This window comes from Rhinoraja longicauda, chromosome 2, assembly GCF_053455715.1.
Source record: "Rhinoraja longicauda isolate Sanriku21f chromosome 2, sRhiLon1.1, whole genome shotgun sequence".
Lineage (NCBI taxonomy): Eukaryota > Metazoa > Chordata > Chondrichthyes > Rajiformes > Arhynchobatidae > Rhinoraja > Rhinoraja longicauda.
The window spans coordinates 93,677,365-93,700,548 of NC_135954.1; the positions used below are offsets into that span (position 1 = coordinate 93,677,365).

The 23,184-nt window shown below is 46.0% G+C and overlaps 2 protein-coding genes across 2 annotated transcripts in view; both read left to right on the forward strand.

Moving 5' to 3' along the window:
• The window catches only part of nub1 (negative regulator of ubiquitin-like proteins 1), a 38,605-nt gene extending 35,784 nt beyond the window's left edge, over positions 1 to 2,821 (forward strand). The window contains exon 15 of the mRNA XM_078424364.1: positions 1,044 to 2,821. Within this exon, the coding sequence (XP_078280490.1) occupies positions 1,044 to 1,207 (164 nt within the window). The 3' untranslated portion in view covers positions 1,208 to 2,821. The remainder of the gene's footprint in view (positions 1 to 1,043) is intronic.
• Positions 2,822 to 4,696: 1,875 nt separating this feature from the next.
• Positions 4,697 to 22,518, forward strand: LOC144607046 (uncharacterized). Its single transcript, XM_078423611.1, has 11 exons — positions 4,697 to 4,741; positions 7,828 to 7,923; positions 8,158 to 8,266; positions 8,910 to 8,989; positions 12,115 to 12,221; positions 14,640 to 14,758; positions 15,613 to 15,680; positions 19,124 to 19,237; positions 20,510 to 20,607; positions 21,650 to 22,287; positions 22,379 to 22,518. Exons 1-11 carry the CDS (start codon positions 4,697 to 4,699, stop codon positions 22,516 to 22,518), a joined length of 1,614 nt encoding a protein of 537 aa, XP_078279737.1.
• The last annotated feature ends 666 nt before the right edge of the window (positions 22,519 to 23,184 follow it).

Sequence of the window (23,184 nt, forward strand, 5' to 3'; positions counted from 1 at the left end):
CTCTGGAGAAAAAAGATAGATGGTGTTTCGGGTCGAGACTGAAAGTAGGGAATGGGGGGGGGGGGGGGGGGGGGTTGCGACGAGCTGGATGCGAAAAAAGACCAGGGCCAAGTAGGGCTGGCAACAAATGACCTCGGGCAGGGAGGTGCCCTGGTAGCCCCATTAATGACTAGGAAAGGTGTGATCTCAAGAGGGATACAATGTAATGAACTGTGGAAGTGGCTAAATGAATAGGGTGGAGGAAGGGGGGAGGGGTGAGTGTTAGTAGAAGTTACTTAAAATTAGAGAATTCAACGTTCATACTGCTGGGTTGTAAGCTACACAAGCAAAATATGAGGCGCTGTTTTTCCAATAGGGAAAGGATTCTAACTGTCTGTGAGCAAATAGTTTTAATCCATATCTCAGAGTTTTAAGTGGTGATTGGTAAATTCCACTGTAATGCAGGGATTGTTGGTATCCTGCAGTGTGGCAGCCTCTCCCCCAAGAGTGCAGATGGCATCATTGCACCAAAGACCATTGTTGGTCCTTTAACACAATCTTTTAAATCCATTGTGCATGTATGTGGGAAATGTAGAAACAAAGACCCGTACATGCTGGTTTATACCAAAGATAGACACAAAGTGCTGTTATAACTCAGCGGGTCAGGCAGCATCTCCGGAGAGAAAGTTGTTTGAGTGACATTTCATGTCGGGATTGTTCTTCACACTGAAGTGGGGGGTGGGGGGAAGAGAGGTGAAGAACTGGAGGCGAGAAGAGACCAGCACCAATCGGAGCCGGCCACAAATGACTCCAGACAGGTTGGTCCATTGATGGCTCGGGAATGTCTGGTCTCAAGAGAAACAATGTGGAGAGCAGAGGAACTGGTAAAAAGGACTAGGGAGGAGGAGGAGGACAAGGAGGGGAGTATAAGAAAAAGTTATTTAAAATGAGAGAATTCAGTGTTCATACTGCTGGGTTGTAAGCTACCCAAGACTTTGTGTCCTTTTGCTGTTGTAATACTCTGCTTTCAAGTATCTTTCGCTCTTCACTTGCATCTTTGACAGAGCCATCAGAAGAGAAACGAAAAGAGCGTGAAATTGTGGAAGAGGTTTTGGCCGACATCCCTGAACATGAAGAGGACTACCTCGACATGACCCTGGAGGAGGAAAGGGAGGTCGTTATCAAGTACAAGACCTGGCTACAAGGTTCACAGCAATCTACCTCATAATTGTCAAGCATCGAAGCAACCAGTGCTGGAACCTGGTCCCTGAATCGTGCCTCATGCCTTTTTCAGAATGTCTGCCTTTTTGGGGTGATTCATCAACTTTAGTTTTTAACGGTCAATGATTTGACTGCCAAAATCACTTTTATAAAATGCACCAAAACCCTCTGCTATTCCTTCAATCTTTTCGAGTTACTATCAGTAAAATTTAACTCTTTATTCTTGTACCTTAGCAGTAAATGCAGACATTTGCTTTGGCAGCAATGTTTGTACTCAAACTTGGTGCTGATGTGTAAAGCAAACATTGGTCTGGCTGTTCATGTGTACTGGGCGATCGTCTTTGGCAATTGAGTTACCGTTTATTTGGTTTCTCTTGGCTTTTGGTTTCATGTATACTGAACTGTGGACCTGTTAAGAACAGTGGCTTGCGAAACCAGTGCATTGTCTATCCCATGAATTAGAGAATACTACCATTAAAGGTACTAAATTGCTGCAGATAGATTTGGATCAGTGCTAAAGGTTGTTTACCCATTCCTCTAGTCACATAATTTTTATGACGTGCAATCTTGCTCTGGTTTCGTGAGTCAGCCAGTGTTTTAAGTTTGACTCTACAGAGCATCTTACTAATGAAGGGTGGTGTTTTACAAATTAAGTATTTACAATGAATGCTACCCAAGTTAGATATAAATGCAGAAGTCAGCCCATATATACATGCCAAGGATTATCCATACCTCGACCTGAAGCTTTACCTGAGTTTATCTGAGGGATTTCGCTCCCAGACCTGTATTTGTTCAAGTAGCGTTTTGCCATGCACAAGAAGCGCTGAGACCTCCATGTCTCTTCTGCTTTCTTCAGTAGCCAGAGTGTGACTGCCGTCCCAAAATGACTTTGAAATTTTGTGCTGCGTTTCCTGTCGTTGCCTTCAGGCCTAAGCTCCACAGCGATTTTGCTCCAGAAACAGGACAAACACTGACAACTGGGGGCGTTTGGTGTGGTTTTTGCCACCTGAATGCGCTTGATCAAACATAATTTTTACGGATCTTCAAAGGCACTGCTGCAAATCGTTTGACGTTTCAAAATGTAAAAGTAGGAATTTTTCTTTCAATTCAGCAGGAGAATTTAAATAGAAATTGTTGCAATGTTATTTTTGAACAAAATGTATTTTGTATTACTGGAATGCAACTTTGTGTACAATGCCAAATTTTCAGCAATAACTCTGATGATTTTATAGAGAAATGCTTTGTTAGCACTTAACTGGATTGAACTGCAAAACTCAGCTGATTTATCCTTCTCTTTCACCGCCCATGTTCTCAAGTGCTGCTTGTGAAACTAAGGCAGTCCTTTTGAGAGGTCTTGGACATGGATCCCATCCATTTATTTGTAAAATCAATTATTGTTTTGGAAATTATTTCTTCAAAAGACCAGGTTTTGAATTTATCAGCCTGGCTGCATTGGTCACTTTTTTGGTTATTTCCAAGTCCATTTCTGATTTATATATTTTTATTTTAAAGTTTTCATCTGTCTCCCTTTTGCTTGTGTTGTTTTTATTAACTTTTGTTTTAGTGACAACAATCTTGTCATTTTACTAAATTAAATAGTATCCTATTCTTAAATCCAATTTCCTGGGCATAATTCTTTGAGTTTAAAATTATCAAATAAAATATATTGAGTAATAAATGCTTTGATTCTGAGTTAATGGCTGTCTGGATAAAATATCATTTGACAATGCTTTTGAGGATGCGAGTCCCAAGAGAAAACTTCTTAAAATTTACTGTCTCTCCACGTTTTCCAGCAACCCGTGTAATCTCACCAGACATTTTGTACTTGCAACAAAAACACAAAGAACTGGAGTAACTCAGCGGGTTAGACAGTATCTCTGGAGATTATAGATAGGTGATATTTTGGTTGAGGCTGTGATTTTATACTTTAACTCATAATGGAACTTGCCCAGAACCATGTCCCTCTCACTTTAAATATCCGTGTCCTTGAAATGCTACTATTGCATTATTTATCTTGGGTAGGTGTAAGTTTATTATTGTCATATGTACTGAGTGAGGTACATTGAAAAGCATGCTATCCAACAGATTAGATGCACCATACATAAATGAAATCAAGTCAAACTCGGGTATAATAGATAGAGAAAAGGGGAAGATACAGAGTGCAGAATATAATTCTCTGCATTATAGTGCATCAGTTCCATAGACAAAGTCTATTGTATGCAATGGGGTACCCTATTTGTCGGGTAACTTTGTGCCTACGTCCTACATGATGTTTTGTACCAGGTGAGTGCCATGTATTAATGACCCTCACATTACAGTTCCCAGAAAACCACCGATATTGTGATTTTCCAAATTGCAAAACACTTCATCTGCGAATGTGTTCAGAAATATGAACTGAAAAGAATTGAATAATTATAGAACTTAGAGCAGTACAGTACAAGAACAAGCCCTTTGGCCCACTATGTCTGTGCCGACGCATGATGCCAAGACGAACTTGTACCTGCCTGCACATAATCCATATCTCTCCATTCCCTGCATACCCCTGTGCCTATCAGAACGTGTCTTAAATGGAACTATCATGTCTGCCTCAACTACTGCCCCCAGTAACGCATTCCACGCACTCGCCACCCTCTGTGTAAAAAGAAAACTTGCCCCGCACATCTCCTTTAAATGTTGCTCCCTCACCTTTAAACACCTCTAGTGTTGAATTTTTCTGTTCTGGGAAAAAGGATCTAACTGTCTCAGCAAATTATTTTTATTTCCAATCACAGGTTTCTTTTAGCAATGTGTCATGGAGTTATACAGCGTGGAAACAGGCCCGTCGACCCAACTTGCCCACGCCGACCATCAAGCCCTATCTACACTAGTCCCACGTGCCTGTTTGGCCCATATCCCTGCAAACCTAAGACAGATACAAAAGGCTGGAGTAACTCAGCGGGTCAGGCAGCATCTATGGAGAAAAGGAATAGGTGACGATTCGGGTCGAGACCCTTCTTCAGACTGAGAAGGGAAAGGCGAAGGAGAGAGATAGGCAGTACTTAGGAGAAATGAATAGAAGACATGCAAAAGCAATATTCATACCACTGGGTTGTAAGCTACCCATGGTAGTGCACCACACATTTACTTGATTATTGTTATGTTTTGCATATCTTGCGTTAATTTCTCTGTAGTACTGTCTATATTTCTTGTTCCCCTGACTCTCAATCGGAAGAAGGGTCTCGACCCGAAACGTCACCTAGATGCTGGGGAGTGGCAACTGCAAAACGTTCGTAAAGGAAAAGAAGAACAACTTCTTAAGCAAAAGAAGGGCACAAAGTGTTGAAGTAACTCAAATGATCAGGCAGCATCTCTGGAGATAAAGGATAGGTGATGTTTCGGGTTGGGGCCCTTCTTTAGACTGGGGAGCTGAGAAGCAGTCGATGGACTGTCGGTACCTGAAATCTGGGTTGGGTGGGAACTGGGAGGACAGGAACCGGAGTTGGAAGCCCCGAGGCACATGATGGAGGCACAGGCAAACACCGAGAAAACACACATGGCTATGGTAGCTAGTACGGTTTAAAACATGTTTGGAGAGCAGGAGGAATCACAGGAGAGAGAAAATCTTGTAGAGCTCCCATCTGAGAGAGGAAGAGAACTTCTTCAAAGTTGGCATTCCTTGAGGAGGTTCTTAAGCTGATCCCTCTGTAACGTGTTTTTGCACATTATTCAAATAGTGGTTCATTCCAAAACTAAAAGCAAGTGGATTAAAAACCTTGCAAGTTAGTTTTACTTTCACTTGGGAACGAGTGTGTTTAGAGAGAGCAAGGCCAGCCGAGAAGCTGAAATGTGTTATGAAATGCTGCGGATTCTTCGACTGCTGACTAAAATAGAGGCTAGAGGATATGAGTGTTCTTATCCAGTGCCCTTTCAAGATCAAAAGACGGAATCCTTAAACTAATGTTGAATTTTATTTAATCACTGTTTTTTAAAATATCTATTTTAAACACTTCTCTTCCATCCATTTTCTCTTTGAACTACTTTGAATTAGGGCGGTGCAGTGGTAGAGTTGCTGCCTTATAGGCCAGAGACCCGGGTCTGATCTTGACTAAGGGTGCTGTCTGTGCGGAGTTTGTACCTTCTCCCTGTGACGGCGTGGGGTTTTCTCCGGGTGCTCCAGTTTACTCCCACACCCAAGATGTGCTGGTTTGTAGGTTCATTGGCCTGAGTAAAATTGTAAATTGCCTCTAGTGTGTAGGGTAGTGCTAGTGTACTTGGTGATCGCCGGTCGGCGCGGACACGTTGGGCCGATGTGCCTGTTTCCACACTAACTCTAAAGTAAACTAAACAAACAGCCATCAGGTGTAGGGATTGATTTGTCTAGAACTGAATGGGAGATGCAGAGAAAAACGATAAAGGGGAAAATAAACTTCCCTTAGAAAAACATAACTGTTGCCATCAAAGTTTAAAGCTTCTCGGTATAATCTACACATTATAGTTTTGAAGCTGTAACAAAAGATAGTATAAGAAAATAACTGCAGATGCTGGTACAAATCGAAGGTATTTATTCACAAAATGCTGGAGTAACTCAGCAGGTCAGGCAGCATCTCGGGAGAGAAGGAATGGGCAACGTTTCGGGTCGAGACCCTTCTTCAGACTGATGTCAGGGGGGCGGGACAAAGGAAGGATATAGGTGGAGACAGGAAGATAGAGGGAGATCTGGGAAGGGGAGGGGAAGAGAGGGACAGAAGTTGTAACAAGGTCAGGTTAAACTTCTCCAGAGGGAAGAATTGAATTAGAGGGATTTTAATGTCTGGGTTTGTTTAGTGTTTGTATCACTGCCCCATCCCCCTCCACCCTTCCTGGAGAAGTGTTATCTGACTGATGGCTGGGACTTTCTGCTTGTGATTCCCCTTGCAGCACCAGTGAAAACGAAAGTTGCTGTCGATCTGATGTTTCGGTGAACAATTGCACTCTGTTGTGAGTGGCGCAGTGGTAGAGCCGCTTCCTCATAGCGTCAGACCCAGGTTCGCCCCTGACCTCGGGTGCTGTCTGTGGTGGTCTGCATATTCTCCCTGCGACCGCGTGGGGTTTCTTTCGGTTTCCTCCCACGTCCCAGAGACGTGCGGGTTTGTAGGTTAATTGGCCTCGACAAAATTCCTTCCTGTGTGTAGGGAGTGGATGAGAAAGTGGAATAATTTAGTGTGAACAGGCGATCAATGGTCGGTGTGGACTTGGTGGGCGGAAGGGTCTATTTCCATACTGCATCTCTAAACTAAACTAAATTCTGGTGGAATTTGTTCATCCTCCCCGTAACCACAGGGACTTTCCCCGGATGCTCTGATTCAGTGCAGGATTAGTTTAAATGAGTACTTGATGGTTGGTGCAGACTCGATAGATCAAAGAGCCCAACACTATGAGCAAAAAACAAGGTGCTGGAGGAACACAGCAGGTCAAGCAACATTTTGGATCGAGTTCCTGCCATGAAAATACTGAAGGAATTAATGTTCTTAACAAAATCAACACTTTGCTAATAATATAGAACAAGGAACTGTAAATGCTGATTTACACAAAACGACACACGGTGCTGAAGTAACTCAGTGGGTCAGGCAGCATATCTAGAGAACATGAATAGGCAACGTTTTGGGTCGGAAAAAGACTGTACATTCACCCTATCCACCTCATATTTATAGATACAACTCTATAAGATCACCCCTCAGCCTCCTGCGTTCCAAGGACTAAAACCCTAGCCTGACCAATCTCTCCCTATAGCTCAGGTCCTCAATGTTTAAAATGGCCCATTACACAATGTTAGACTCCTCTTGAATCTGAAATGTCCTGACCTGCAATGTCACTTATCCATGTCCTCCAGAGATGCTGCCTGACCAGCTGAGTTACTACAGCACGTTGTGTCCTCCGCATGGCAGGTGGCTCCGTCAGCGATGGCAGCCTCACCTACAGTCTGTATCTTTTCGTCTTTTTTGTTATTTTTAGTGTGTTTTAAAAAGTATGTGTTAATGTTCTCTGGTTTTTTTTATGTGGGGGGTGGGGTCGGGGGAAACTTATTTCAATCTCTTACCTTGCCGGAGATGCGATTGTTTTCCGGACCGTATCTCCGGTCGCTCTGCGGCCTAGCATCATGGAGCTGGCGGCCTTGCTCAAGACCGACTTTGAGCCCCACTGCGGGGCCATGGACTTACCATCGGAGCCTGCGATCCCTTGCCTGGGATCGGCGCTCCAAACACGGCCTGCGGATTTCAACATCGAGGAGCTTGCAGTCTCGGGTAGAGACTGATGTCGGGAAACTCCAAGCTGCAGGAGGTTTGACCAGCCCCAACTCGGGAGTCCAATCGCCCGGCGCGGGAAGCTGAGGTCCCCCCAATGCGGGAGCTTGATCGCCCCGACGTGGAGGTTCGAGTGCCCTGACCGCGGGAGAACAAAGAAGGGAAGAAGATTGAACTTTTTTGCCTTCGATCACAGTGGGGAATGTGGGGGAGTCGCTGTGGTGGATGTTCGTGTTAAAAAGTTATTTGGGTGTCTTGTTGCTCTTTATTGGTATGACTATGGCAATCTGAATTTCACTGTTCAAAAATGTGACAAAAAACTGACCTGGAAACCTTGATGATTGTTTATGCTCTTCCATCACTGCAGCAGGTAGAAGCTGTTGAGATGATGGTTTGTCCAGAGAGTGTCGATGTCAGCTCTGAAGATCTCCTGCTTCGCATTAAGTTACCACAGCAACCTCAGGTATGATTAGTTCTGAAGCTCTTGGCCTCTGTCCCAGGATTACTCCATCTGAAGCACCATTATAAGATCACCCTTATCCACCTGCGCTCCATGGAATAAAGTCCTAGTCCGCCATTCATTTGCATGGTGCCAGAGTGTGGCGACTGCATGCTGGTCGCAGAGGAAGATCTACTATCTGCTACCTTCACTGTGGGCCGAAGGGCCTGTTCCTGCACTTCAGTCAAGAGAGATTAATTGTCATTGCAAAGGGTCGTTCGGTTCACTCAGATCAATGAGGGTGAAAGAAGGCAGATGGATCTGACCTCCAGGATCATGAAAGGGGCAGAAATACTGGCCAAGCGAGGTTAGTACAACTGATTCCTCCATTCACAACATCCGTTCACCAGTTGTACCCATAACACCATAAACATATTAATAATTAAACATTACTTACAAGGATGTTGTCAGGGGACAAGGGCCTGAGCTACAGGGAGAGGTTGAGCAGGCTAGGACTCTATTCCTTGGAGGGGTGGTCTTATAGAGGTGTACAAAATCATGAAAGTCACTAGCACAGAGGAAAGACTTCCATCAGCATTCCGCACATTGGGTTAAGGTATCACAGATACTTTACAAGCCAGACGGACGCAGAAAAAGAAAGAAAATCTATAGAGAGGAGTGGTTAAGTAAAAGAAGAAGAATTTCTCCTGGAAGTGAAGGCTCCTGAATTTCTGAAGGAGCAGATATTGGGATTGAGAGCTGAGATTGAGGAGCAGATTGGTGTCCTCATTGCTGAAAAAGCAAGCTGGATACATTGGGAACATAAGTTTCACATTTGCCATGGAATTATTCACTAACTCATTTTTGAAGACACAAGGAACTCAGATGCTGGTCCACAAAAAAGGACACAAAGTGCTGGAGGTACTCAGTGGGTCAGGCAGCATCTCCGGAGGACAAACTGGGACAAAGTTCCAGATTGGCACCCTTCTCATTTCTGATCTTTCTTTCAGGTGAACATTTTGAAGAGAAATACTTCAACACTACAAACCACAGAGTTGAAAATATTGATCTACCTGAAGGTGAAAAAGTGGTGGGTATTTCAAGCTTGAAAAGGTGCACCAGAGGATTTACAAAGATGGCGCCAGGCCTCGAGGGCCTGAGCTATAGGGAGAGGTTGAGCAGGCTGAGACTCTTCCTTGCAGCGCAGGAGGATGAGGGGTGATTAAAAGATGTGTACAAAATCATGAGGGGATTAGATTAGGTAAATGCACAGAGTCTCTTGCCCAGAGTATGGGAATCGAGAGCCAGAGGACATGGGTTTAAAGCAAGGGGGGAAAATATTTAATAGGAATCTGAGGGGTAACTTTTTGTGCACATAGAGTGATGTGTGTATGGAACGAGCTGCCGGAGGGGGTAGTTGAGAAATAGAAAGCAGGCACTATTGCAGCATTTAAGAAACATTTAGATGGGTACATGGATAGAATAGGTTTTGAGGGATATGGGCCAAACGCAGGCAGGTGGGACTGGTGTAGATGGGACATGTTGGGCGGTTTGGGCAAGTTGGGTCAAAGGGCCTGTTTCCATGCTGTATGACTATTTTTTCTATGACTCTATTTCCGTAAGCAGATATTAAATCATCTCAGAACTCCTAACCTGTTGGTTATTACTAGGAATTTAAGAAGGTGCTTAAATGCTACCACTGAGTTTTCTTTGGGGCGTTCTCATGATATTTCTTAGTGGGAAGCAGAAACTTGAGCTTGAAGGACAGATTGTCTATTCAGCGCACAACGGAAGGTGTCTTGTACTGAAGGTGCTACCTTTGAATAAGAATGTTAGAATAAAGTACAAGTTGAGAAGCGGCACGGTGGCACAGCGGCAGAGGTGCAGCCTTACAGCGCCAGAGACTCGGGTTCGATCCTGACCACGGGTCTGTATGGAGTTTACACGTTCTTCCTGTGACTGAGTGGGTTATCCCCAGGTGCTCTGGTTTCCTCCTACATTCTAAAGATGTACAGGTTTGTAGGTTAATTGGCTTCTGTAAATTCTAAATTGTCCCTCGTGTGGTATCGTGTTAGTGTACGAGGTGATCACTGATCGGCACGGGCTCGGTAGGACGAAGGGCCTGTTCCACTCTGTATCTCTAAAGTCTTGACCCACTGGTGAAATGTTCTTGTCTTGGCTCCACTGACTGTAAAACCTTTTCTCTGAACTGGGGGGAGACCTGATAGAAGTATATAAAATTATGAGAGGCAGAGATGCAGTCAGAATCTTTCTCTCAGGGTAGAAATGTCAAAGAGTACAGAGAAGATGTGATCAGTGTGAGGGGTGGTCGCTGGTCGGTGCGGACCCGGGGGGCCGAAGGGTCCATTTTGACGCGGTATCTTTAAAGTCTACAGTTTAAAGTCTGATCACAGAGGGGAAGAGGCTGTTATTACCTCTTCCACAGGAAACAATGGACCAATGCGGGTTCCACCAGGTGGCGCCAGCAATGGCTGCCTCGCCCACAGTCTGTTTGTCCCTTCTTTGTGTTTTAGTAGTATGTGTTAAATGTATGTTTTTAGTGTTCTTTAGCTTGTTTTATGTGGGGGGTGGGGGTGGGGGCGGCGGAAACTTTTTCTAATCTCTTACAATCACAGTTAATACTTTATTAGCCAAGTATGTTTTGCAACATACGAGGAATTTCATTTGCCATACAGTCATAACAATAAAAAGCAACAGGACACACACAATACATTTTAACATGAAGATCCACCACATTGACTCCTCCACATTCCTCACTGTGATGGAAGGCGCCGGAGATGCGATTTTATCCGTATCGTATCTCCTTCCGCACTGCGGCCTAACATCAAGGAGTTGGTGGCCTTTGTTGGAGACCGATTTTGAGAGCTCCATTCTTTCATCATATGTCAGTCCCGCCACCCCGGGAATTAACCTGGTGAACCTATGCTGGACTCCCTCAATAGCAAGAATATCCTTCCCCAAATTTGGAGACCAAAACTGCACATAATACTCCAGGTGCAGTCTCACCAGGGCCCTGTACAACTGCAGTCAGACCTCCTTGCTCCTAAACTCAAATCCTCTCGCTGTGAAGGCCAACATGCCATTTGCTTTCTTCACTGCCTGTTGTACCTGCATGCTTACTTTCAGTGACTGATGTACAAGCACACCCAGGTCTCGTTGCACCTTACTTTTCCAAATCTGACACCATTCAGATAATAATCTGCCTTCTTGTTCTTGCCACCAAAGTGGATAACCTCACATTTATTCACATTATACTGCATCTGTCATGCATCTGCCCCCTCTCCCAACCTATCCAAGTCCCCTGCAGCCTCATCACATCCTTATCGCAGCTCACACTGCCACCCAGCTTTGTGTCATCTGCAAACTTGGAGATGTTACATTTAATTCCCTTGTTTAAAGCATTAATATATATTGTAAATAACTGGGGTCCCAGCACCGAGCCTTGCAGCACCCCACTAGTCACTGCCTGCCATTCTGAAAAGGACCCGTTAATTCCTACTCTTTGCTTCCTCTCTGCCAACCAGTTCTCTATCCATGTCAATACCCTACCCCCAATACCATGTGCTCTAATTTTGCACACTAATCTCTTGTGTGGGACTTTGTCAAAGGCTTTTTGAAAGTCCAGATACACCACATCCACTGGCTCTCCCTTATCCATTCTACTTGTTACATCCTCAAAAAATTCCAGAAGATTAGTCAAGCAAGATTTCCTCTTCATTAATCCAATCCTTCATAATTGATCTTGTGCTCCATTCTCTGGAGAAAGACTTTGACCCCACAACCTGGCACAGCAGTGCAGCAGGTAGAGCCGCTGCCTCACAGTGCCAGAGATCCAGGTTCAATCCTGACCTCCGATGGTGTCTGGGTGTGGAGTTTGCATGTTCTCTCTGTGACCACGTAGGTTTCCTCCGGGTGCTCTGGTTTTCTCTCATATCCCAAAGACGTGCGGGTTTGTAGGTTAAGTGACCTCTGTAAATTACCTCTTGTGGGTCGGGAGTGGAGGAGAAAGTGGGATAACATAGAACTAGTGTGAACGGTTGATTGATAGTCAGCGTGGACTCGGTGTGCCGAAGGGCCTGTTTTCGTGCTGTGTTTCTAAAAGCCCCCTGACTTTAACGTGTTATATTGCCTGATGATTTTGCAGACAGATTTCCCATTTTTGCTCATTTGCCCTCTAGGTTTATTTGGTAGTAGGTTTTTCTAACGGCCTTGATCCTGCACGAGGTTGCTCGATGGAATATGAAGAGAAAGGATTATAGTCAAGCATTGATGTTCCTGGAGCATGCCGAGAATGATTTCAGGTGAGCAATTTTGCATTTTTATGTCTTTTATCATGCTTATGCCCCAAAGTAGTTAATTACAGTTCTTATTTAAGTTCATCACATTGTGTCTTTTCAGCATCTAATATATGTGCATTGGGGCTAAGAGTCAGCTTTCAACCAAATTAAAGAAAAATGGGTAAAATGTAATTTATGTGGCACAGCTGGTAGACCCTCTACCTCACAACGACAGAGACCCGGGTCTCGATCTTGCCCTCGGATGCTCTCTGCGTGGAGTGTGCACATTCACCCTGTTATGTCGGTTCCCTCCGGTGCTCCCATATCCAAAGACATATGGGTTTGTAGGTTAATTGGCCTCTGTAAGTTTGCCCCTAATGTGTAGGGAGTGGATGAGAAAGTAAGCTAACATAGAACAATGGTCGACGTGCACATGGTAGGCTGAAGAACCTGTTTCTCTGCGGTGTCTCTAAACTAAATTTACTAAACTAAAGGTTTTGTATTTGAACACTTAAAGCACCAGCCGCAAGGTAGATCAACAAATTATGCAAATGTTGATAAATGGGTATGATAGGGAAATATATAAACAGGCCTTGATAAAGTAGAAACACAGAACTACAGGTGCTGGTTAATACACAAAAGGACACTAAGTGCTGGAGTAACTCAGCAGGTCAGGCAGCATCTCTGGAAAACATAGATAGGTGGCGTTTCGAGTTGGGATGAAGAAGTTTGAAGAAGGCTCTCAAACTGAAACGTCCCCTGTCCATGTTCTCCAGAGATGCTACGTGACCTGGCGTTATTCCAGCACTTTGAGTCCTCCTGATAAAGTAGTTTTCTTTTGAGATACAGCACGTAAACAGGCTCTTTGGCCCATCAAGTTCACGCCAACCAGCGATCCCCGCATACTAACACACTTTATTATAGACACACTCGGAACAATTTACAATTTTACCAAGCCATTAACCTCCAAATCTGTACGTCTTTGGAATGTGGGAGGAAACTGGAGCACCTGGGGAAATCCCACATGGTCACAGGGAGAATGTAAAACTCTGTACAGACAGCACCCGTAGGCAGGATCGAATCCGGATCTCTGGCACTATAAGGCAGCAACTCTACCGCTGCGCCACCGTGCTGTCCCCATTGAATATATGATAATTAAACACTCTTAACTTGACACTTGACTTCAGATTAAATGCACAACTGCATTGTTGTGTATTTAACCATTATTACAGCAACTCTACTGCTGCGCCACTGTGCCATGTTTGATGTGGAGTTAAGGTTGAGCACAAGAATGTCACCAATGCAGAGATCGGTGCTAATTAAAGATAATTGATCGTGATGTGCAGAAAGCATAATGTTCAATGAGTACCCCATGTCCAGCTGCACTAAGGAAGGGACACAGCCTCGTCCCAGTAGAAAGTGGATTAGTGGAGATGATTGATGGGATGAAAAGAGTTAAGGAGCAGATCGTGGAAATGTGTTGACACAAAGCATTGTGCGTAAAACAATTCTCCACTATTCCAGCAATTTGTGTTTTGTTATAATGCTTCACAGTTGTACTTCCCACCTCAACAGCTTATACTGCCACAAAGTATAGAGTCATAGAGTGATACAGTGTGGAAACAGGCCCTTCAGCCCAACTTGCCCACACAGGCCAACATGTCCCAGCTACACTAGTCCCATCTGCACGCGTTTGGTCCATATCCCTCCAAACCTGTCCTATCCATGTACCTTTCTAACTGTTTCTTAAATGTTGGGATAGTCCCTGCCTCAACTACCTCCTCTGGCAGCTTGTTCCATACACCCACCACCCTTTGTGTGAATCTTTAGTATCTTTACTTAATTCGAGTCAACTGTATGTTTACTTTAGTTTAGAGGTACTGCATGGAAACAGGCCCTTCGGCCCATCAAATCCATACTGACCATCCAATGCACAGTGGCACAGCAGTAGAGTTGCTGCCTTACAGCGCCAGAGACCTAGGATCGATGCTGACCTTGGGTGCTGTCTGTGCAGAGTTTATATGTTCTCTCTGTGACCGTGTGGGGTTTTTCCAGGTGCTCCAGTTTCCTCCCACACTTTGGGTTAATCGGCTTGGGTAAAAACTTGTCCTTAGTGTGTAGGATAGAACTAGTGTTTGGGTGGCGCTGGTCGGCGTGGACTCGATGGGCCGACGGGTCTGTTTCCACACTGATTCTCTAAAGTGTAACGTAAACAGATAACTCAGAACAAAGGCCGAGGGGGCTGAAGGCACAACTATTAACATTGGAGTGACAGCAGTCAGCCAAATTCAATTGGAAATTTCAGCCGTCCTTTAAATATATAGTGGGGTTGAATTCAACTTAAACCAACCTTCCGTACAAAGCAGGGCCTGGTTCTGAAGTGCTGGAGTGGTCGTGATGACCCTTCCTGCATTGGTTTAATGCGTTTGCCCATTTTTATAGGCAATGTAGCCAGGAGCTGTTCAACAGTGTTGACAACTACGGAGTGCTGAATCTCGACATAACCTGGTGCTACCTGCAGCTGCAAGACATCCAGCGCCTCGTAGAGGCCAGAGATCACTACAGAGCGGAGGTGCAGAACCTGGCGGACTGGTGCTCAGATAACAACCTGTCCCTAAACACCTCTAAGACCAAGGAGCTGATCATCAACTTCAGGAGGTCACATAATGGGGAACACGCTCCGATCTTTATCAACGGGGACAGTGTGGAGAGAGTGTCCAGCTTCAGGTTTCTGGGCACACACATTTCTGGGGGACCTAACATGGTCCACTAACACTGCTGCGCTGGTCAAGAAGGTGCAGCAACGACTGTTTTTCCTAAGAACACTGAAAAAGTCTGGTCTGCCCCAACAGCTGCTGACGACCTTCTACCGCTGCACTGCAGAGAGCATCCTAACGTATGGCATCTCTGTGTGGTATCTCAGCTGCACGGAGGCAGAGGGGAGAGCTCTTCAGCGGGTAGTCCACAGAGCTCAGAAGATTATCGGGACGCAGCTTCCAGCCTTGGAGGGCATCTACAACACACGATGCCTCAGGAAAGCCACCAGCATTCATAAAGACTCCTCACACCCCTGCAATAGTCTGTTCGAACTTCTACCATCCAGCAGACGTTACAAGGCCTTCTACGCCCACACCTCCAGACTTAGGAACAGCTTCATCCCCAGAGCTATAGCTGCTCTGAACCGGTCCTGCTGAGTGCCCCTCCCCCATGAACTGTCTCCTTCGGATGGTCACGTCGCACATCGACCTGGCGCAGACCTATTTACACTTTATACTGTTTTAACTGTTTCTAATTTTGTTTCTCTGGGTTGTCTAAATTTCTGTTGATTAGCTAATTAATTTATTGCATCGAATGGAAGTCGCATTCCCAATCTCGTTGTACCCTTGTACAATGATAATAAAGATATATTGTATTGTAGAAAATGCTGAGAAGTACTTCAATCGATGCTTTGGAAAAAATCAGCAACGTCTTAACGAACTGGAGGTTGGTTTTTTTTATTCCTTTGAGCACATTCACAGGGTTTATTTTTATGTCTTCATGCATTTGGGCAATGGCCTCTGGTGAGGCAAGCATTTATTACCCATCCCCACTTGCCCTTGATTGGGTGGTGCTGACCTGACATCGTGGACGAAGGTAGTCAACATGGGTGGTCGGAAAGTAGTCAACAAAGATAGACACAAGGTGCTGGAGCAACACAGTAGGTCAGGCCGCATCTCAGGAGAAAATGTATGGGCAACGTTTCGGGTTGGGACCCTTCTACGGACTGCACCATCCACCGATCACCCCGTACACTAGCACTATCCTACACACCAGGGACAATTTACAATTTTACCGAAGTCTAATTAACTTACAAACCTGCACGTCTTTGGAGTGTGGGTGGAAGCTGGAGCACCCGGAGGAAACCTACGCGGTCACAGAGAGAACGTACAAACTCCGTACAGAGAGCACTCATAGTCAGGATTGAACATGGGTCTCTGGCGCTGTAAGGCAGCAACTCTATCGCTCTACACTTCTCGAAAGTGTGCTGGCTGTGCAGAGTTTGCACGTTTCCCCTCTAACATCGTGGGTGGTTTTCTCCAGTTGTTTGCGTTTCCTGCCACATCCCGGAGACGTGCGGGTTTGCAGTTTAATTGGCCTCTGCAAAATTGCTCCTAAAGCCAATAGACAATAGACAATAGGTGCAGGAGGAGGCCATTTGGCCCTTCGAGCCAGCACTGCCATTCAATGCGATCATGGCTGATCATTCTCAATCAGTACCCCATTCCTGCCTTCTCCCCATACCCCCTGACTCCGCTATCCTTAAGAGCTCTATCTAGCTCTCTCTTGAATGCATTCAGAGACTTGGCCTCCACTGCCTTCTGAGGCAGAGAATTCCAAAGATTCACAACTCTCTGACTGAAAAGGTTTTTCCTCATCTCTGTTCTAAATGGCCTACCCCTTATTCTTAAACTGCGGCCCCTTGTTCTGGACTCCCCCAACATTGGGAACATGTTTCCTGCCTCTAACGTGTCCAACCACTTAATAATCTTATACGTTTATAATCTTATACGGTAGCGCAGCGGTAGAGTTGCTGCTTTACAGCGAATGCAGCGCCGGAGACTCAGGTTCGATCCTGACTACGGGTGCTGCACTGTAAGGAGTTTGTACGTTCTCCCCGTGACCTGCGTGGGTTTTCTCCGAGATCTTCGGTTTCCTCCCACACTCCAAAGACGTACAGGTATGTAGGTTAATTGGCTGGGTAAATGTAAAAATTGTCCCTAGTGGGTGTAGGATAGTGTTAATGTACGGGGATCACTGGGCGGCACGGACTTGGTGGGCCGAAAAGGCCTGTTTCCGGCTGTATATATATGATATGATATGATGATCCCCTCTCATCCTTCTAAATTCCAGTGTATACAAGCCTAGTCGCTCCAGTCTTTCAACGTATGACAATCCCACCATTCTGGGAATTAATCTAGTAAATCTACGCTGCACGCCCTCAATAGGTGTGGTCTCACTAGGGCCCTCCTAGTGTGCAGAGAGTGAATGTGAAAGATAACTTAGAACTCATAGAGTCATATAGCATGGAAACAGGCCCTTCGGCCCAATTTGCCCACGCCAATCCCAATGTGCCCAATCTACACTAGTCCCACCTGCCTGCATTTGGCCCATATCCCTCTTAACCTATCATATCACTGTACCTGTCCAAATGTTTTTAAAACTAGTGTGAATGGGTAATCAATAGTCAGCGTGGACTCGCTGTGTCGAGGGTCCTGTTTCCATGCTGTACTTTTCAATTAAATTCAATCAATTTTTAACAGTAGATTTCTGAAGTCTATCCTTCGTGAAATTAACTACTAATCCTCACTGGTGTTAATGGGAGGCTACCATCAAATTTTCCACATCATCGGCCCTTTATTACAAGTCACCAATGAGCTGAAACAATAATCCATTCACTCTTCTGCCTTATTCTATTCCTCCTTTCACATATTCAATTGCATCTTTTTCCAAAATTTAGCTTCTCTCTTGAAATAAGTTCCAGATTCCAATTCCTTTTTGTGCTTAGTATTCCATATATTGGTTTATTATTATTGTCCTGTTTCTCTCCCCCCACTTCTCCCATTACCCTGCCCCTGTTCCATACCCCCTCTCCCCTGTTCCCTTCCACCCATTTCTCTACCTCCAATTTTTTCCATACAACCCTCTTCTTAGTTTAGTTTAGTTTAGTTCAGTTTTGAGATACAGCTCGGAAACAGGCCCATGGGGCCATCAAGTCCGCGCTGACCAGCGATCCCCACGCGTTAACACTATCCTACACACCCTAGCAACAATTTATAATTTTACCGAGCCAATTAGCCTACAAACCTGTGCATCTTTGGAGTGTGGGAGGAAACTGGAGAAAACGCATGCAGGTCACAGGGAGAATGTACAAACCCCATACAGACAGCACCCACAGTCAGGATCAAACCCATGTTTCTGGCACTGTAGGCAGCACATCTACGGCCGCGCCACAATACCACCCACTCTCTCTCTTTATTTGACCCCCTTTTGTCTCCTTTTGATTTCTAGACTTGGTCACTTACTCCACCCACCTGCCAATCAAACCCCTCTCATCCGTACCCACCTATCACTTGCCAGGCTTTGTCCTGCACCCACCTCTCTTTTCCAGCTTTCTGCTCCCTCTACCACAATCAGTCAGAAGAAGGGTCCCGACCTGAATCGTCACCTGTCTGCCCTCCAAGTTTGCTGCCTGATCTGCTGAGATACTACAGCACTTTGTGTTTCGCTCAAAATTCCAGCATCTACAGTTCCGTGTGTCTCCAGTGTAAAACAGACCATACATAAGTTGAATCACACATGAGTACATTAAGTAATGCAAATGAAAAAATAAACAGATTGCAGAATACAGCGTTACAGCTAAAGAGAAAGTGCAGATAAAAAGACAATGTACAAGGGCTGCCATGAGGTAGATTGGAAGATCGGGAATGTATCCTTGGTTATGACCGGTTCATTCATTGATCTAGTAACAGTGGGGAAGAAGTGGTTCTTGAATCTGGTGGTGGTCACATGTCTCAACAACCTGTCCATAAAATTAACCTAATCCTCTTAAAGAACATGCTGCAAACACACAACAGGTCAGGCAGCATCTGTGGAAAAAGAAACAAGGATAATTCTTCAAGCCAGAATTAAAGAATGGTGTCAGTTACAGACCCACCAAAAGACTTTATCAAAACCTTTCGTCTTCATTTCAAACCCTTTTAACCTTACCTGTGCTCATTAAAGTTTTCTCTCAGCTCACCTTCATTTATGCCTTTGGAATAAATCTGTTTTGTGCGTTCTAGTTCTTCTATATACTCTCCAGAGTCTTAATATACTTAGTTTAGTTTAGTTAAATGTCACAATTCCTTGTGTCTACTTTTTTGTAATTCTCATTTCCTAATTTTAAGCAGCAAAAGGCAGCGGAGCAGAGAAGAAGGGAGACACTCCACTGGGCGATAGGTGAAGACCACTCAGATGACACCTGCTCTGAGATGAACGGGGTATCTGATCAGATAAACCAAGTGAAGTAAAAGCACTGGAGGGGACACAGTAAAAGCTCACGCATCACGTGCCAGAGCTGACAGGTGCCAGCCAATCTGTTGTGCATTTAATCTGAAGCCAAGTGTCAGGTTAAGAGTGTTTGATCGTCATATGTTCAATGGTCAGTGGTCGAGTATTGAGGGCGGCACGGTGGCGCAGCGGTAGAGTTGCTGCCTTACTGCGCCAGAGACCCTGGTTCGATCCTTACTATGGGTGCTGTCTATACTGAGTTTGTACATTCTCCCTGTGACCATGTGGGTTTTCTCCGGGTGTTCCGGTTCCCTCCCTCACTCCAAAGATGTACAGGTTTGTAGGTTAATTGGCTTTGGTAGAAATTATAAGTTGTCCCTAGAGTGTAGGATAGTGCTAGTGTACAGGATGATCGCTGGTCAGCGTGTTCTTGGTGGGCCGAAGGGCCTGTTTCCACGCGGTATCTCTAAACTAAACTAAACTAACCCAATGGTCAATAGTACATTATTGTCACATCTGCAAACGTACAGTGAAATTCTTTCCCTACACACAGTTCAGTAAAGTATTGCCATATCTAAGCACGATCCCCGATTAGCAAAGTATACAGAAATAGTCAAGTGAGACTGCACACAAGAGGCACAGGGTTTGAGCGACATTTTCAAAGTCCAGTCCACGCTCTAGATCTTGTGAGCGGCGCACGATCCAGGCGAGCCCCAGGCTGCTGCAGGCCAACAGCTGTTGCCTTCCATGGACATTGCATTCTGACTAGCGAACACATGTCCAGGACAAGTGGCTGGTCCAGCTGGTGTATGTAATATATTATTTAGTTTATTTTATTTTGAATAGAAATTGAAATAGGCCCCTCGGCCTACTGAGTCCACACTGACCAGCGATCACCCGTACACTAGTTCCATCCTACACACTATGGGCTACTTATGGAGGCCAATTAACCTACAAACCTGCACGTCTTTGGGATGTGGGGGGAAACCGGAGCGCCCGGAGGAAACCCACGCGGTCACAGGGAGAACGTGCAAACTCTACACAGACAGCACGCGAGGTTAGGATCTAACCCAGGTATCTGGCACCGTGAGGCAGCAGCTCTACCGCTGCACCGCTACATGTGGTCAACAGTGATGGACAAGGCACAAACAAGTGCAAGCTTCAGTCTCCCATCTAATGGGCAGCATCTCATGACAAGACAAGATGAACACATGAAAACAAGAAAGTAACCTTGGCTCACATGGAGCAAATGCTCTAAGCCTCTGTCATCTGTTGATGGTCAGGGGGCACAGATCAATGTCAATTCTTCACCAGTTGCTGGATTACAACTACAGCCTCCAAATTGTGAAACCTCGTCTCTCAGCTGCCTCTGCACCAACAGGTGAGGAAACCAAGTGAACATTCAAAGAGATTGAGAACCATAGAGTCAAGTGGTCATACAATGCAGAAATGTGGCCTTTATACATTGCCAATCTTTTTACCCATCTACACTAATCCCATTTGTCTACATTGGCACCATTTCTTTCATTACCTTGCCTAATTAAATGTCCATCTAAATTCCTCGTAAATATAGTGATTGTATCCAATGCCACCACCTCCTCTGGCAGCACGTTCCCGATATCAATCACTCTGTGTAAAAAAAAACGTTCTCCTCAGATCCCCTTCGAAATTCCTCCTCTTCTCCATTTCTTTGAGTGTCCCTGTCTTCTGAAACTATGCCCTGAGTTCCTGTTACTCCCACTAGGAGGAGCATGCTCTCATCATCCACCCTGACAATCACCATCACTTTCTAACACCTTTCAATAACATCAACTCTCATTCTTCTAAACTCCAATTAGTATTGTTCCAACCTGTTCAGCTTCCCTTTGTATGTCAACCCCTTCTATAGGAGAGATGTGTCATAGAGTGATACATTGTGGAAACAGGCTCTTCAGCCAAACTTGCCCACACCGACCAAAATGCCCCATCCACACCAGTCCCACTTACCTCTGTTTGGCCCATATGCCTCTAAACCTGTCCTATCCATGGACCTGTCTAAGTGTTTCTTAAACATTTCTTAAACCTGCCTTAACTACCTCTTCCGGCAGCTCGTTCCATACACACACCACCCTTTGTGTGAAAATGTTACCCCTCAAGTTCCTATTAAATCTTTCCCCCTTCACCTTAAGCCTATGTCCTCAGGTTCTCGATTCCCCTACTCTGGGCAGGAAACTCTGTGCGTTTACCCGATCTATTCCTATCATGATTTTGTACATCTCTACAAGATCACCCCTCATCCTCCTGCGCTCCAAGGAGTCCCAGCCTGCCCAACTTCTCCCTGTAGCTCAGTCCCTCGAGTTCTGCCAACATCCTCGTAAATCTACTCTGCACCCTATCCAGCTTGTAATTGTACTTGTACTCGGTGCTCACACTTCCTCTGGTAGCTCGTTCCATGTGCAATGGGTGATCTCGGCACATTCTTCCTTGGAGGCAGCACTGCCCTTTGCAGTCTCACGTGGCACTACACCCATGGCACCACACCCGTGGCACCTCACCCGTGGCACCTCACCCGTGGCACCACACCCGTGGCACCACACCCGTGGCACCTCACCCGTGGCACCACACCCGTGGCACCACACCCGTGGCACCACACCCGTGGCACCTCACCCGTGGCACCTCACCCGTGGCACCACACCCGTGGCACCACACCCGTGGCACCACACCCGTGGCACCTCACCCGTGGCACCACACCCGTGGCACCACACCCGTGGCACCTCACCCGTGGCACCTCACCCGTGGCACCTCACCCGTGGCACCTCACCCGTGGCACCACACCCGTGGCACCTCACCCGTGGCACCACACCCGTGGCACCACACCCGTGGCACCACACCCGTGGCACCACACCCGTGGCACCACACCCGTGGCACCTCACCCGTGGCACCACACCCGTGGCACCTCACCCGTGGCACCTCACCCGTGGCACCACACCCGTGGCACCACACTCGTGGCACCACACCCGTGGCACCACACCCGTGGCTAATGGAGATGCAATAATCTCCGTTGGGGCCCCAACAATCGGCAGTCTTGCTTCCTTCAGCACCGTGGGATCGATCCCATCAGGCCCTGGAGATTTCTCCACCTGGCTTTGATGTGTTGATTTCCCAACTATCAGGTGCCCATAGCAATCGTGAGGACGGTGATGTACTGAGAGAAATCCTGACTTACCTGCCTAACGATATTGATGACTACATCGAAATGTCCCTGCAGGAAGAGGAAGTCATTGTCCGTCAGTACAAGTCCAAGTTCCATTAGAAGACTGAGTCTGAGGCACAGCCTGACCCAGGGAATGGTGGGTGCACCAGCTGCAGGTTTACCAGATGGCAATCAAAGCCCTGCTCGCTGCACGATTTAATGCAACGGCAAATGAAGGTCTGCAAACTTACACAGCAGAGTGACATTTACTTTATTCAACAAAGCTTTATTTGCATCATGTGCCTCTGCACAGTGAAATTCTTTTTGCATATTTACACATGTGGGCCATGTTTTGGTGCCATTTCCAAAGTCCAAATTCCGGTCCGCCCGCGCGCTCCAGATCCAGGTAAGGCCCAGGCTCCTGCAAGCCCTCCCTCCATCGCCCGCGAACAGCTCGGCCCGCAAATCCACGTCCCTCTCCTTGCCCGGCCATCTTTGTGTCCAGAGGGCGCCCCCCTGCAGCCGACCTTGAAGGCGTTGGAGACATTACCCTGGTTCACCCTCCTACCAGCTCCTCGCGTCCATCGTCCCCAGCGACTCCCTTCCTGTTCCACGGTCCGCCAAGCCTTCGAGTCGGGTCCTCCGTAGCTTCCCAGTTGCGCGGTCTTTGTGCATTCAAGTGCAATCCCAGCAGGGACATGATGTGGGTGTCTCACCAGCTGTGTGATCCAACAGATGTGAGTGGGAGATGGTATCAAGGAATAAAGACTTAGCCTCTCGTTATAG